General features: G+C 48.0%; 1 protein-coding gene across 1 annotated transcript in view; it reads left to right on the forward strand.

The window, feature by feature from the left end:
* LOC113812176 (Protein C kinase 53E) overlaps window positions 1-15,866 on the forward strand; it is a 94,495-nt gene that overhangs the window by 36,192 nt on the left and 42,437 nt on the right. The window contains exon 4 of the mRNA XM_070123835.1: window positions 14,254-14,409. Coding sequence (XP_069979936.1) covers window positions 14,254-14,409 — 156 coding nt within the window. The remainder of the gene's footprint in view (window positions 1-14,253; window positions 14,410-15,866) is intronic.

Below are 15,866 nucleotides of genomic sequence, written 5' to 3' on the forward strand. Positions count from 1 at the left end.
ACCTTTTCCCTCTCACTTTCCCTCCCTTTCCTCCTTTCCCTTCCCTTTCCCTCCCCTTCCCCTTTCCCTACTTTTCCCTCTCTTTCCTTCCCTTCCCTCCCCTAATCCCTCTCACTTTCCCTCCCCTTTCCCCTTTTCCCTCTCCCTCCCTCCCTCCCCCCCCCCCCCTTTCTCTACCTTTCCCTTCTTCCTTTCCTTCCCCTTCCTCCTTTCCCTTCCCATCCCATTCCTTCTCTTCCCCAATCCCTCCACTTTCCCTCCCTCCCGTTTCCCTTCTCTCCCCTCCCCTCCCCCTCCCCCCTCCCTCCCCCTCCTCCTTCTCTCCCCTTTCCCTCCTTTTCCCTCTCCCTTCCCCCCCCTTCCCCTCCCCTAATCCCTCTCACTTTCCCTCCCCTTTCCCTCCTTTTCCCTCTCCCTTCCCCTCCATCCCCTCTCTCTTGCTATAAATAACGAAAGTCATGGAGGACACTTACCTTAAAAGAATTATTTTCCGTGAGTACGAAAGATGAGTTATTTCCGAGCTCTTGGCCATGAGAAGAAAAAATATGACACGTTGCCTTGGTGATCTGAAGGAGGGGGGGTGGGGTGTGCGTCGTCAGGGCGGGGTGGGGTTGGGGGGTGGGGGGGGGAGTCACGGGGTGCGACTTGCTGTAGCTTTTTCACTCACTCATTCACTCACTCGCTTATTCTCTTGTTCGCTTACTCTCTTACTCTCTTACTCTTTCTCTCTCTTTCTTCTCTTTCTCTTTCTTTCTCTCTCTCTCTCTCTCTCTCTCTCTCTCTCTCTCTCTCTCTCTCTCTCTCTCTCTCTCTCTTTCTCTCTCTTCTCCTACTCTCTCTCTCTCTCTCTCTCTCTCTCTCTCTCTCTCTCTCTCTCTCTCTCTCTCTCTCTCTCTCTCTCTCTCTCTCTCTCTCTCTCTCTCTTTCTCTCTCTTTCTCTCTCTTTCTCTCTCTCTCTCTCTCACACACACACACACACACACACACACACACACACACACACACACACACACACACACTAACAAACAAACAAACAAACAAACAAAACAAACAGATCGGATTAGTATCTCGGGATTTGATTTCAAGGAGCTAATTAGTATCTAAATCACTCAATTATTAATCGACAAAGGGATTGCGTGACGTAGAAGTGTCCAGAATATTATTCTCCTTTTTTGAATTTGAAAATTTCCCTTCGTGACACTTTCTAACGGTTTTAGGTTAGCTTGCCCGGAGTTGACTTGGTTTGTCCTGTTTACGTTTTATTCGTTTCATTTAGTCGTTTTTATCTTTTGTTTTGTTTTGTTTGTTCGTGTTTATTCTTATTTATTTGTTTATTGTTTTTTTAAGGTTATGTTGGCTTATCTTTACTTTTTCTTTGTTCGTTTGCTTTCCTGTTTACGTTTTACTTGTTTCACTTATTAATTTTTATCTTTTTTTGTTTTGTTTATTCATGTTTGTTCGTATTTATTTGTTTATTTATTGTTTTTTAGGCTATGTTGGCTTATCTTGACTCTTTCTTTGTTCGTTTTCCTTGCAAAGGATTGATCCGCGTTGTTCTGGCTTGACTTCGACTTCGTCTTCGAACGGGATTACGGCATTCGAGTTGACCTGTCTTGCCAAATGACCCGATTCCAGCCGTTTGTTACTCTCTACTGTTCTTTCCTTCTTTTTCTTTGTTGTTTTCTGGTTTTCTTTTATTTTTTCTTGTTTTTTTTCTTTCGGAATTCCTTTTCTTTCTTACTTCTTATTTTTTTCTTTTATTTAATTTCTTCTTTTAATTTTTGTTTTCTATCTTTTCTTGCTTTATTTTCTTTCGTATTCTCTTCTGTTCCTTTTTCTTACTTTCTTCTTTTCTCTCTTTCGTGATTTACTTATTTCTTCATTTCTTTTTTCTTTCGTTTTTGTTCTATCTAATTTTCTTCTCTTCTGATTTTTTTTCTGTCCTTCTTTACCTTTTCTTAACGTCTTCTTTTCTTTATTTATTTCTTTTCGTTCTTTTCTTTCTTTCTTTTTTTCTTTCTTCTTTCTTCTGGTCTGTTGTCCGGAAATTAAATCGTAAAAGGTTGGACTGTCTCGCCTTGTTGACTGCAGGGAAGTTAATCAGCGCACTGGGATATTTTCCTCTTTTTTTCCTTATGTCCTTTATTTCCTGGTCCTTTTTTTCCCTTGTCTTTTTTTCCCTATGTCGTTTATTCTGGTCACTTTTTTCCCTTTTTTTTCTGTGTCCATTTTTCCCTTGTTTTTTTTCTGTGTCCTTTTTTCCTTAGTCTTTTTTCTCTACGTCTTTTTTCCTGGTCGCTTTTTTCCTTGTCTTTTTCCCTTTCTTTCCCCCCCTCCTCTCTTATATTCCTGATTTTTCCCCCTTTGTCTTTTTAACATTACTTTTTTCCCCTTGTCTTCTTTGCTGATTTTTTTCCCTAAACTTTTTTTTCCTTCTCCATTTCTCGGTTTATTTAATCTGTGTTGTTTGCCTTCCCTTGTCTTGGCGTGTTTAGTTTAGGGTTAATCAGGTCTGTATTTGCATTCGGGATCATAAAGGGATGTATCGTGTTGTTTATTCTAGCATCGTGTTGTTGTTTTCTAGTATCGTGTTTATTGTAGAATTGTGTTTTTTTATTTTAATATCGTGTTGTTTTTTCTAGTATCGTGTTGTTTTTTTCTTAAATTGTGTTGTTGTTTTTCTAAAATTGTGTTGTTTTTTTCTAGTATCGTGTTGTTGTTTTTCTAAAATTGTGTTGTTTTTTTCTAGTATCGTGTTGTTGTTTTTCTAGAATTGAGTTTTTTTCTATTCTAGTATCGTGTTATTTTTTCTAGTACCGTGTTTATTCTTGATTTGCGCTTATTATGGTATCGTGTTTTTTTTTCTAGAGCTGCGGTTATCCTAGTACCGTGTTTATTCTGGGACTGTGCTTATCTTAGTACCGTGTTTATTCTGGGACTGTGCTTACCCTAGTGCCGTTAATTCTGGGACTGTGCTTACCCTAGTACCGTGTTTTACCCTAGAACCTTGTCGATGCCAGTGTTTCGTTAATTCAATAACCGTATTTATTCCAGTAGCGTGCTTGTCCTTGTACCGTGTCTGTCCTGGTACCGTGTTTTTTTCTTCTTTTTTCTAGTACCGTATTTATTCCAGGTTATCATAGTACCGTATTTATTCCAGCTTATCCCCGTACCGTATTTATTCCAGCTTATCCTAGTACCGTATTTATTCCAGCTTATCCTAGTACCGTATTTATTCCACCTTATCCTCGTACCGTATTCATTCCAGCTTATCCTAGTACCGTGTTCATTCCAGCTTATCCTAGTACCGTGTTCATTCCAGCTTATCCTAGTACCGTATTTATTCCAGCTTACCCCCGTACCGTATTTATTCCAGCTTATCCTAGTACCGTATTCATTCCAGCTTATCCTAGTACCGTGTATTTTTTTTTTTTTGTGTGTGTGTGTGTGTGTGTGTTTTCCTTTTCAAGTACCGTATTTATTCCAGCTTATCCCCGCACCGTATTTATTCCAGCTTATCCTAGTACCGTATTCATTCCAGTTCATCCCCGTACCGTATTTATTCCCTATTTCCCCGCGCAGCCAAGACCCCCTTTGGATAGGCCTAAGCGCAACACGCCCAAGGAATCCTACGCCGTGAATCCTAGGGCGCTGGAGGGGGGGGGCGGGCCTTCGGGGTGAGGAAATGGCCCGTGTAATCCTACCCCCAAAGGCGCGATTCACCCCCCCCCCCCAAGTGCGAAGGGTGTGGGGTGGGGGAGGGGGAGGAAACGAGAGGGAAATGGCCCGAGAGATTTCACAGGGTTTCCGGGGGGGGGGTTCCGAAAGGGGGGCGCGAGGGAGTGGGGAGGGGGAGGAGGGGGTCGTCTCTTCGCGTCAACACCTCCTTGCGTTGTCGTCACCGTCGTCCGGATCACCTTTTTTTTTTTTTTGTGGGTTTAGGGTGGGTGAGGGTGAGGGTGAGGGTGAGGGTGGCGGAGAGGGTGGGGGTGGGTTTTGGCTTGGTGGGTTGACGGTGGATTCGTGGAGGTGTGAGTTCTCTGTTTCTGTTTGTTTGGCTGTTTGTCTCTCTTTCGGTTTCGTTTTCTTTGTCTCTCTTTTTTCGTTTTCTCTCCGTCTCTCTTTCTCTTTTTTTTCTCTCCTTTCTCTTTCTCTCTTCTCTCTCTCTCTCTCTCTCTCTCTCTCTCTCTCTCTCTCTCTCTCTCTCTCTCTCTCTCTCTCTCTCTCTCTCTCTCTCTCTCTCTCTCTCTCTCTCTCTCTCTCTACTCTCTCTCACCTCTCTCACTCTCACTCTCTCACTCACTCACCACTCACTCACTCACTCACTCTCACTCACCACCACTCTCTCTCTCTCTCTCTCTCTCTCTCTCTCTCTCTCTCTCTCTCTCACTCTCTCTCTCTCTCTCTCTCTCTCTCTCTCTCTCTCTCTCTCTCTCTCTCTCTCTCTCTCTCACTCTCTCTCTCTCTCTCTCTCTCTCTCTCTCTCTCTCTCTCTCTCTCTCTCTCTCTCTCCCTCTCCCTCTCCCTCTCCCTCTCCCTCTCCCTCTCCCGCTCCCTCTCCCTCTCTCCTCCCTCTCCTCTCTCCCTCCCTCTCTCTCCCTCCTTCTCCCTCTCTCTCTCTCTCTCTCTCTCTCTTCTCTCTCTCTCTCCTCTCTCTCTCTCTCTCTCTCTCTCTCTCTCTCTCTCTCTCTCTCTCTCTCTCTCTCTCTCTCTCTCTCTCTCTCTCCCTCCATCTCTCTCTCTCTCTCTCCTCCTCCTCTCTCTCTCTCTCTCCCTCTCCCTCCCTCCCTCTCTCTTCCCTCATTCCCCCTTCCTCTCCCTCCTTCCCTCTCCCTCTCTCTCCCCTCATCCCTCCTTCTCCATCCCTCCTTCCCTCTCCCTCACTCCCTCCTCTCCCTCCCTCCTTCCCTCCCTCCCTCCCCCTTCCCTCCCTCCTTCCCTCTCCCTCTCCCTCCCTCTCTCTCCCTCCCTCCTTCTCTCTCTTTGACATCTTCAGCCCCTAATGTTAGCATGAGTGAGGGCGCCCTTTAAATTCCACGGCAATCGCATTTCGTCCAGCAATAAAGGAGAAAAATATATATTCCCCCCCCCCCCCTGGCATCTCTCCGCGGCCGAGCGCACTTCCCCCCCTTGGCGAGTCGGTCGTCAAAGGGAGTTTACAAGCTTGAACGGAAGGATTGGAGGATCTTGCTTCTTCCTCTTCCTCTTGGTCTTGCTCTTGCTCTTGTTCTTCCTCCTCTTCCTGCTTCCTCCTCTTGCTCTTCCTCCTCTTCCTCTTGCTCTTCCTCCTCTTACAAGCTTGAACGGAAGGATTGGAGGATCTTCCTTCTTCCTCCTCTTCCTCTTGCTCTTCCTCCTCTTACAAGCTTGAACGGAAGGATTGGAGGATCTTCCTTCTTCCTCTTCCTCTTCCTCCTCTTACTCTTGCTCTTCCTCCTCTTCCTGCTTCCTCTTATAGCCCCGTCCTCCTTCTGTTGGCACTCCCTTACCCCTTCGCTTTATCTTTCCTCTCAATGCTTGCCCATTTGCCGACCCCTTCCTCTCTTCTCCATCCCTTCCACCCTTCCCCATTATTTCCCAACTTTCTCCTATTATTACCCTTTCTCCACTTCTTCCCCACTTTCCCTACCCCTTCCCCCATCTCCACCTCTTCCCCACTTTCCCCACTTTCTTCAATTCTTCCCCTTTCTCCACTCCTTCCCCATTTTCCCCACTCCTTCCCCCATCCCCACCTCTTCCCCACTTTCTCCAATTCTTCCCCTTCCTCCAACCCTTCCCCACTTTCCCCACCCCTTCCCCCATCCCCATCCCCACCTCTTCCTCACTTTCTCCAATTCTACCTCTTCCTCCAACCCTTCCTCACTTTCTCCAATTCTTCCCCTTTCTCCACTCCTTCCTCACTTTCTTCAATTCTTCCCCCTTTCTCCACTCCTTCCTCACTTTCTTCAATTCTTCCCCCTTTCTCCACTCCTTCCCACTTTCCCACCCCTTCCCCACTTTCCCCACCCCTTCCCCCTTCCCCACCCCTTCCCCATCCCTCTCTCCTTCCCCAGGACACCCTCCGCGACCACGTAATGTCGAACATAAAGTGCAGATATATGTTACTTCGTCTGAATGCAAGAGTTTGTGTGTAGCCCCCCCCCCCCCCCTCCGCCCCCCCCCCAAAAAAAAAATATTGTAAAGAGGAATATATATTTTATTGCCATTCTGATTTCTCCTTCTTATGGGACCGTTTAGTCGCGTGGACGAAAAAAAAAAAAAGTCTCTTGCAAATAGGAATTTTTAAAAGGGGGGGGGGGCGGGGGGACGAGTCTTATTCGGGAAGAAATGCAGAGTTGTTGCGTCTCCTTATTTTGCAAGAGCGGTCATGCGTGCGCGGGCGTCCCATTGCGGAGATGCATTTTGCGTGTGTTGCGGGAAAGGTTAATTCACGGACAAACTTGCACTGTAAGCGGCGGGGTAATATTTTTCCCGAGCCTGTCCCGCTATCCAAATCCCTCCGTTTGTGTTACTGTCGTTGTTTACGGCGGTTGTCGCTATTCTTTCCTCGAGAGGAGAGTGAGTCTCTTTACTCTTCTTTCATCTCCTTTGGGGCTTTCTCGTCCTCCTCCCTCTCCCTCCTCCTCTCCCTCCTCTCCCCTCCTCCTCCTCCTCTCCCCTCCTCCTCCTCCTCTCCCTCCTCCTCCTCCTCTCCCTCCTCCTCCTCCTCCTCTTGTCCCCTGCCTCCTCATGTCTCCCTTGCCTTTCCCCCTCCACTGTCCACCCTCTCTCTCTCTCACTTTCATTCTCTTACTCTTTCTCCTTTCTCACATTCTCCTTGTTCTTTTCATCCCCCTATTTTCCTCTTCCTCCTCTCCCATCCCCTCTCCTTCATCCTCCTTCCCCCCGCCCCCTATTCTCTCCTCCCATTTTCCTTTCTCCTCTTCATCCAGATATCTTGTCCTATCTCTCTCTCTCCTATCCCGCCATTCTTCTTCCCCGCATCCTTTCCCCTTCCTACTTGCCCCCTCCCATCCTCCTTGCTCTTCTATTCATTTATCTCATCTGCCTTATCTCCTCCCTTCTCCTCCTTTCTCATCCTCTTTCCCCTTCTTCATTTCCAACTTTTCCTCTTCATCTCCTTCGTCTATTCTCCTTTCCCCTTCCTGTTCCCCCTCTCCCGACCTCCTGCCTCCTCTTCATTAATTCACATCTCTTCCTGTGCCCCCTGCCCCTTCTCCTTTTGCTTTCTCCTCCTCATCTCCTACTCCTCTCTCCATACCCCGTCCTCCTTCCTCCAGGCCCCTTTCCCTTCCCCTCCCCAGCTCCCAGCTCCTTTCCCCTTCACAGTAGCCCTTTCCCCTCCCCCTCCCCAGATCCCCTCCCCCTTTCCCCCTCCCTCCTCCCCAGATCCCATCCCCTTCCCCTCCCTCTTGTCCCATCCCCTTTTCCTCCCTCCTCCCCAGTTCCCCATCCCCTTTCTCCCCCCCATGCCACCCCCCTCCCCGCACCCCATCCCTCTTTCCACTCCCTCCTCCTCATGCCACTTCCCCTTCCTCATGCCCCGTCCGCCGATCCCATCCTCCTCCCCTCCCCAGATCCCATCCCCTCCCCTTTCCCCTCCCCCCATGCCCCGTCCGCCGTCCCTTTCCCCTCCTCCCCCTCCGCCGCACCCATCCCCTTCCCCTACCTCCATGACACCCCCCCTCCCCGCCCCCCCCCATCCCTCTTTCCTTGAAGATAGTGTCCGTATCTTGCGAGTCGTCGAGTGATCGCCGGCGGCTACTGAGGCTTCCCCAAAGACCGTGTCATGTAAATCGATGAGGACTTCTTTGGCCTTTTTGACTTTTCATTTTCTTGCTTGACTTTTTTTTTTTGTGTATTCTCTTTGGTGTGTATGTTTTTTTTTTTGTCTTCTTTTATTTGTTTGGTTGTCTCTTTTTGATGTGTCTGAGGTTTGGTTTTGTTTTCGTGGCTGTCTTGTTTTGTTTTCTTTCTTGGAGGTCGAGGAAGAGTTGGCAAGAAAAAGAGAGAAAGAATGTGAAAGAATGTCTCGCCGCATTGCAATGGCTGCTTGAATTTATATTAAAAAAGGGGAACTTAATGGAACTGCCTCATTGGTGATCTTCCTTCGAGAAGCAAATAAACTTCTCCCCCCCCCCCAGTGTAAACTTCACCGGGAAATTACTGTCACGTCTTCTCCTTTTCTCACTCTCAAAAAAAAGAAAAAGAAAAAAAATGTAGCTCCCACTTCAGTTTTAATTGGACTTCTCTGGGTTTGTAGAAGCACTGAACATAGTTATACAAGCGCCATTTGGTTTGAAAGGGTACCCGGTGCACAGTGAATCACCGGTCTCGAAGTTGACGAAAGCAACAGGCTAACTTCACCGAAAAGAGGCTATCTTTCCACCGAGAATTAAAACAAATAATTGGAAAAAGAAATAAATTGGTGAAAGGGTCATGAAATGGTTAGTTATCGTGCTTGAAATGCTGGAATAATAAAGGGGATTATATGCGTGCGCGTATGAGCGAGGTTGATCCCGGGTTAATAGTATGGGAAACCGCGATTAGGCAAAAGGATTTGGGACTCGACCTGTTTTAAACCCAGAAGGAGGGAGGGGGAGGGGAGAGGAGAGGGAAGAGAGGAGAGGAGAGGGGAGGGGATAGTAGTAACCAGTTTAGTTTCGTCCTTTATTTACTATCCTGGCTAATCTGCAGAGGGGTGGGTAAGCCCGTGGTACGTTTGATGCGTGGCTGTAACGTTATTGTAGTTGAAAGTGGGGTTTCAGTCCGTAGATTTTTCGGATGAGAGAGTGATTGTGAGAGCGAGTGAATGGATGAGGTCATTCGGTTTGTTATTTTGTTTAGAGGAATTTTCTTTAAAAAAAAAGATGATGGGGAGAGATTATTAAACCTTAATTGAGCTGCAAGTAGATGAGTAAATAGTTAAAAGGTGAATGAAATATAGATGAATGACATAAATGATTTTTTTTCTAAATGCTAAAAGGTATTCATAAAATTTCACAAGAGTACACGATACATTTAGGGCTTTATATAAGAGCGGAATTTACCGACGCATAGTTCGGCAAATATATACAGCAAACAGGAAAGAAAAAAAACTATATATACCCCCACAAAAAAAAGGTAAAAAAGAAAAAGAAAACAGCTTAAATAAACCGTTTTATTTGTTGTTGACCTTACCAGAGGATGTCGCGAAGCATCCTTTTAATCAAGGGAATATTTGCAAAGACTTCTGAATCAACTCGGAGTGGGATGCGGGAAAATGCGGGAAAAGGTTGTTTATTTTATTATTATTATTATTATTTTTTAGCTGTGATTAGGGTGAGAGATTTGTTTTTGGCTGTGATTGTAGGAAAAGGCTGTGATTGGGTTAAATCATTTGATTTTGATTATTTCATTCCGCTCTCTTCCTCTCTTCCGCTCCCTTCCTCTCTCCTCCTCTACTCTCTTCCGCTCCCTTCTCTCTTCCGTTTCCTTCCTCTTTTCTCCTTTTCTCTCTTCCGCTTCCTTCCTCACTCCTCCTTTTCCCTCTTCCGCTTCATTCCTCTTTCCTACTTCAGTCTCCTCCGCTTCCTTCCTCACTCCTCCTTTACCCTCTTCCGCACCCTTCTCTCTTCCTCTTTTCCCCTTTTCTCCCACTCCCTCTTCCGCTTCCTTCCTCACTCCTTTTCCCACCTCCGCTTCCGCTCGTGTTCTGGTCCTTCGCCCCGGCCTGTTTATCCTTAAAAGGAAGATTCCTGCCGGCGACTTCCGGGCCCCGGCGATCCTCATTACCATAGGGCGCGGCGGCGGGGAGGCTCGGGAGATGAAGCCGTCGGCGGGAGTCGCGTCCCCTCCATATTCATGCCGGCGAGAGTGCAAAGCCGTTTCCCTCGCTTCATTTAGCCGGAGTGCTGAAGCGCTTCGAGTGATGCGAGGCCGTCTCTTCCGCTTTCTGAGGTCCTCTCTGCGCTTCTCTTGGCGGTCTTGTCGGGTTTTGATTTTCTTGGCTCTTGTCTCTCTCTTCTCTTCCTTCTCTTGTCTCTTCCTGTTCTTGTCTCTCTTCCCTCTCTTCTCTATCCCTCTCTCTTCTCTTTTCTTGTCGGTTTTTCTTTTCTTGGCTCTTGTCTCTTCTCTTCTCCTCTTTCGTCTCTTCCTTCTCTTGTCTCTTGTGTCTTTTCCTTCTCTTCTCTCTCTTCTCCTCTATCCTTCTCTCTTCTTGTGTCTTCTCTTTGTCTGTCTTCCCACTCTCTTCTCTTCCCCCTCTTTTTCCTCTTCTCTCTTTCTCTCTCTCTCTTCCCTCTCTCTTCTCTTCCCCTTTCTTCCTATATCTTCCTATTCCCGCTCTTCCGTTTTCTTATCTTCTTCCCTCTTTTTTCCCTTCTCTTCCTCCTCTTCATATTCTCTTCCCCTCCCCTTCCCCCTCCTCCCTCTCTTGCTCCACTCCCCATCGAAAGAAAGTATCTTAACCACAAGCTTTTTTCCACATATTTCTGTCGCATTGTCCAAGCGATCTCTCTCTCTCTCTCTCTCTCTCTCTCTCTCTCTCTCTCTCTCTCTCTCTCTCTCTCTCTCTCTCTCTCTCTCTCTCTCTCTCTCTCTCTCTTTATTCCACGGACTCCCCTCCCCCCTTCGGCTTTATTCTCTCCTCCGGTTGAAACGTGTGAGCATCTCCCTTTTGGAAAAATCCCCCGGGAAGTGTGGCTCCGAGGGTATTATGCGGTCGGAAGGCGGTTGGTCGGCTCGGAGCGGTCAGCCCGAAGGCCCCGAGCTCTGGCGCCGAGGAATGTGCGGTCCCTCTGCCGCGACCAAGGGGAGTAGGGGTCTTGGCTCGCCGCGCCGGGGGGGTAAACATGGAGAGAAGGGAGTGTGTGTGTAAACATGTCGTACTTATGTGTATGCTTTCATATGTATGTGTGTGTATACGTACGTACATATATTCATGCGTTCGTACTTATTTACATGCGTGCATACTTATATGCATGCGTACATACACACACACACACACACACACACACACACACACACACACACACACACACACACACACACACACACACACACACACACACACACACACACACACACACACTTCTTCTTTCTTCTTCTTCTTCCTCTTCTTCTTCTTCTTCTGCTCCTTCTTTTTATCCTTCTTCTTCTTCCTCTTCTTCTTCTTCTCCTTCTTCTCCTCCTCCTCCTCCTTCTTCTTCTTCTACTTCTTCTTCTTCTTCTTCTTCTCCTTCTTCTTCTTCTTCTTCTTCTTCTTCTTCTCCTTCTCCTTCTCCTTCTCCTTCTCCTTCTCCTTCTCCTTCTCCTTCTCCTTCTTCTTCTTCTTCTTCTTCTTCTTCTTCTTCTTCCTCGCCATCGCCACCTTCGTCATGCGAGCAACGTTTGGGCGGTTCATTTCCATTCCATTTAATTCTCTCGGACACATTCCGTTGACTTCTGCCCCAGCCTCCGTCCCTCCCCTCCCCCCCCCCACTCCGCTCTTTCGTTACGCTTGCGCTCTCTCTCCCTCTCTTTCTCTTTCTTTCTCTTTTTTTCTTTCTTTTTCTTGTTTTCTTTCTTGCTCTCTTTTTCTTTCTCTCTTTTTCTTTCTACCTCTCTTTCTTTTTCTTTCTCATTTTCTTTTTCTTTCTTTCTTTCTCTCTTTTTCTTTCTTTTCTCTCTTTCTCTCTTTCTCTTTCTTTCTCCCTTTCTCTTTCTTTCTCTCTTTCTTTCCTTCTCTCTTTCTCTCTTTCGCTCTCTCTCTCCCTCTCTTTCATCCACATTCTCACAGTCTTCATCTCCATCTCCTCACTTTCTCAATCTGCATCTCTATCTCCCTCTCTGCTCTTTCCTCTTTACTCTTTCGCATTCACCCTTCTCCCCATTCTCTTCCTCCCCTTTTCCCTTTTCTATTTTCATTTCATTTCTCCTTATCCCTGCCTTTACCCTCCCTCCCATCCCCCTCCCCCATCACTCTCCCTCTCCCCCCCATCCCTCTCCTTTTCCTCTTCCTTCTCCTCCTCCACTTCCTCTTCCTTCCTCCTCCCTCCTCCCTCCTCCCCCCTCTTCCTCCTCGTCCTCCCTTCCCCCTCCTCCTCCTCCCCCTCTTCCTCCTTCTCCTCCCCTCTCTTCCTCCTCCTCCCCCTCTTCCTCCACCACCTCCCTCTCAACCTCCTCCCTCTCCTCCCCCTCTTCCTCCTCCCCTCCTCCCCTCCACCTCCTCCTCCTCCTCCCTCCACCTCTTCCTCCCCCTCCTCCCTCCTCCCTCCCCCTCTTCCTCCTCCTCCTGTCCCCCTCTTTCTCCTCCTCCCCTCTTCCTCCCCTCCTCCTGTCCCCCCTCTTCCTCCCCGCCTCTTCCTCCCCCCTCTTCCTCCTCCTCCTCCTCCTCCTCCCTCCCCCTCTTCCTCCCTCCCCCTCCTCCTCCTCCTCCCTCCTCCTCCGCCCCTCTTCCTCCTCCTTCTCCCCCCCTCTTCCTCCTCCTCCCTCCCCCCTCCTCCTCCTCCTTCTCCCCCTCTTCCTCCCCTCCCTCCCTCCCTCCTCCCTCCCTCTTCCTCCTCCTCCTCCCCTTCCTCCCCTCCTCCTCCTCCCCCTTTCCTCCTCCTCCTCCCCCTCTTCCTCCTCCTCCTCCTCCCTCTCCTCCTCCTCCCCCTCCTCCTCCTCCTCCCCCTCTTCATCCTCCCACCTCTTCCTCCTCCTCCCTCCCTCTCTCCTCCTCCTCCCCCCCTCTTCCTCCTCCTCCTCCCCCCCTAATCTGAGCTTTCTCCGCGAGATTGATTTGCTTCTCAGAAAGTGTTGTTGTTTTGAAGACGTTGCTCTCGGATCTCTGACCTCACTTCGCTCACTTCGCTCACTTCACTTCCCTCTCTTGGTCTTTCTCTGATTATTGATTTGTTCCTTTTCGGTTTCTTTATCTCGTTCTGGTATCGAGTGGGCTGTCGTTTTTTTGTGTGTATTTTTTTCTTTGTTTGTTTGTTTATATCTATCTATCTATCTGTCTGCCTATTTGCCTGTTTATCTTTATCTTTGTCTGCCTGTCTCTTTCTTTCTCTCTCTCTCTCTCTTTCTCTTTCTCTCTCTCTCTCTCTCTGTCTCTGTCTCTTCTCTCTCTCTGTCTGTTTTTCTCTTTCTGTCTGTCTCTCTTTCTGTCTCTCTCTCTGTCTCTCTCTCTCTCTCTCTCTCTCTCTCTCTCTCTCTCTCTCTCTCTCTGTCTCTCTCTCTCTTTTTCTCTCTCTCTCTCACTCTCTCTCTCTCTCTCTCTCTCTCTCTCTCTCTCTCTCTCTCTCTCTCTCTCTCTCTCTCTCTCTCTCTCTCTCTCTCTCTCTCTCTCTCTCTCTCTCTCTCTCTCTCTCTCTCCCTTCCTCTTTCTACGGTCTCTCCGTTTCCTCTCCTCTTTCTCCCGCCCGTGTGCATTCCCACTTGCTATTCCAGTTCCTATTCCAGCTCCTCGAAGCCATTCCCGCGCATTCCCACTTGCCGCTACCATACACATCGTTAAAACTTTCCAGTCATTTTTTTTTTTTTCATCTTTTTCGTTTTTTTAGGTTTTTACTTTTGTCGCTTCCACCATTTTTTTTTTCTTTCTCCCCCTTCCTCCTTCCATCCCCCTCTCTTCCCCCCCCTTCGCTGCCCGTCCCTCTCTCTTCCGCTCTCTGTTGGCTCCCCGCTTTTGTTGAGACTCCTTTTGTTGCAGCTTTTGTTGCAATTTCGTCTGCCACTTCCTCTGCGCGCAACAAGCTAACTACGGTTTCGATATCAGGGTTTCGGGGAGTTCTTGTTTCTCCCTTTTTACGGTCGAGGGAGAAAGGGAGAAAGGGAGAAAGGGGATGGGGAGGGGGTTGGAAAATCGATGTTTTGGGGGGGGGATTATGGGTGTATTGCCAAGGGGTTAGAGGGAGGGGGAGGGTGAGGGAGGGAGGGAGGGGGAGGGGAAGGGAGGAGGGAGAGGGAGGAGAAGGAGGGAGAAGGAGGGAGGGAGGGAGGGAAAGGGGGAGGAAGAGATAGAGTGGGAGGGAGAGAGAGAGACTAAATGAGAGAAAGAGAAAGATAGAGAGAGAGAGAGAGAGAGAGTGAGTGAGTAAGTAAATGAGAGAGAAAGAAATATATATAGAGAGTGATTAAATGAGAGAGAGAAAAAGATAGATAGATAGATAGAGAGAGAGAGAGAGAGAGAGAGAGAGAGAGAGAATAAAAGAGAGAGAGAGAGAGAGAAAGGGAGAGAGAGAGAGAGTGATCTTTACCCACCGTCGGCCTGTTGCCCCAGCATTAACCCCGCTTCCTCCCCCCCAGAAGACGTCCATCACGAAGAAGGTAACCAGCGGCACCACCGACAACCACATCCCCCACAACATGAACAAGAGGGACATCATTCGCGCCACGGACTTCAACTTCCTCATGGTCCTCGGCAAGGGATCCTTCGGCAAGGTCCTCCTGGCGGAAAGGAAGGTCAGTAAGGTCCCCCACCCCCACCCCAAGCCCCCCTAGGACCCTCTATCCTTTTATCTCTCGTTTTTTTTAACTCCCCTATCTATCCTTTCGTATTAGGATGTGTGTTTTTTTTTTTTAATGACGGAAATGATCCTAGGGGATGGAGTACGTATAAGCCTACCAGCGAGCCGAGAGAGAGAGAGAGAGAGAGAGAGAGAGAGACAGAGAGAGAGAGAGAGAGAGAGAGAGAGAGAGAGAGAGAGAGAGAGAGAGAGAGAGAGAGAGAGAGAGAGAAAGAAAGAAAGAAAGAAAGAAAGAAAGAAAGAAAGAAAGAAAGAAAGAGAAGGAGAAAGAGAGAGAGAGAGAGAGAGAGACCGACACCCCCACCGCGCCATTTTGAATTCCCCGTCTCTTATGACTTATTTCATGGTGCCTTAGTAAGCTTAAAGGAAAGGAGACGTTCCGTGGGACGACGCTCCTTCCCCCCCGCCCCCCCCCTGCCAGCGACTGCGGACCTGGAACGCGACGAGGAAGAGAAGCTGGAGGTCGGGAATGTGGCGGACGGGTCGGGCTGTCGTAGTCACTGCTGCACTCACGACGGTGTTTCTTGGTTATTTCGTGACTGGAGAGTGATTTCCAGCGGTTTTAGGAGCTCGTGGAATGAATGAATGAATGAATGAATGAGTGAATGGTTGTCTCTAGGACGTGGCGCAAGTTCGGGAAATATATTAATGAATGAATTGTCATCTGTAGGATGTAGCACAAGCTCGGGAAATGAATGAATGAATGAGTGTTTATTTCTAGGATGTATCACAAGCTCGGGAAATGAATGAATGAATGAATTGTTATCTGTAGGATATGGCACAAGCTCGGGAAATGAATGAATGAATGAAAGGTTATCTCTAGGATGTAGCACAACCTCGGGAAATGAATGAATGAATGAGTGTTTACCTCTAGGATGTATCACAAGCTCGGGAAATGGAGTAATGAATGTAGGGTGTAGCACAAGGGATGAATGAGTGGATGCGTGTATGAATGAAGGGGTAATCTGTAGGAAGTAGCAAGGAGAGTGAATGTGAATGGCCGCCTGTAGGATGTGGAACAAGGAGGCCGCTCTGGCTAAATGAGAGTGATTCGCAATTTTGTGAATTGTCGGAGATGGGGACGGAAGGGAGGTCGATTTCGTGGGAAGAAAGGAAGGAGGGAGAGAGAGAGAGAGAGAGAGAGAGAGAGAGAGAGAGAGAGAGAGAAAGAGAGAGAGAGAGAGAGAGAGTGAGAGAGAGAGAGAGAGAAAGGGTGAGAGTGAAAAGGGATAGAGCTAGAGGGAGAAAGAAGAAAGAGAGAGTGAGAGAAGAAAGAGAGAGAGAGAGAGAAGAGAGAGAGTGAGAGGAGAATGAGAGAGAGAAGAAAAGAAAAGGAAGAAAGAGAGATAGAGAAACGGACAGACAAACAAGAGTCGAAGCAGAGGGCGCCAG

Source organism: Penaeus vannamei, chromosome 7 (assembly GCF_042767895.1).
Source record: "Penaeus vannamei isolate JL-2024 chromosome 7, ASM4276789v1, whole genome shotgun sequence".
Classification (NCBI taxonomy): domain Eukaryota; kingdom Metazoa; phylum Arthropoda; class Malacostraca; order Decapoda; family Penaeidae; genus Penaeus; species Penaeus vannamei.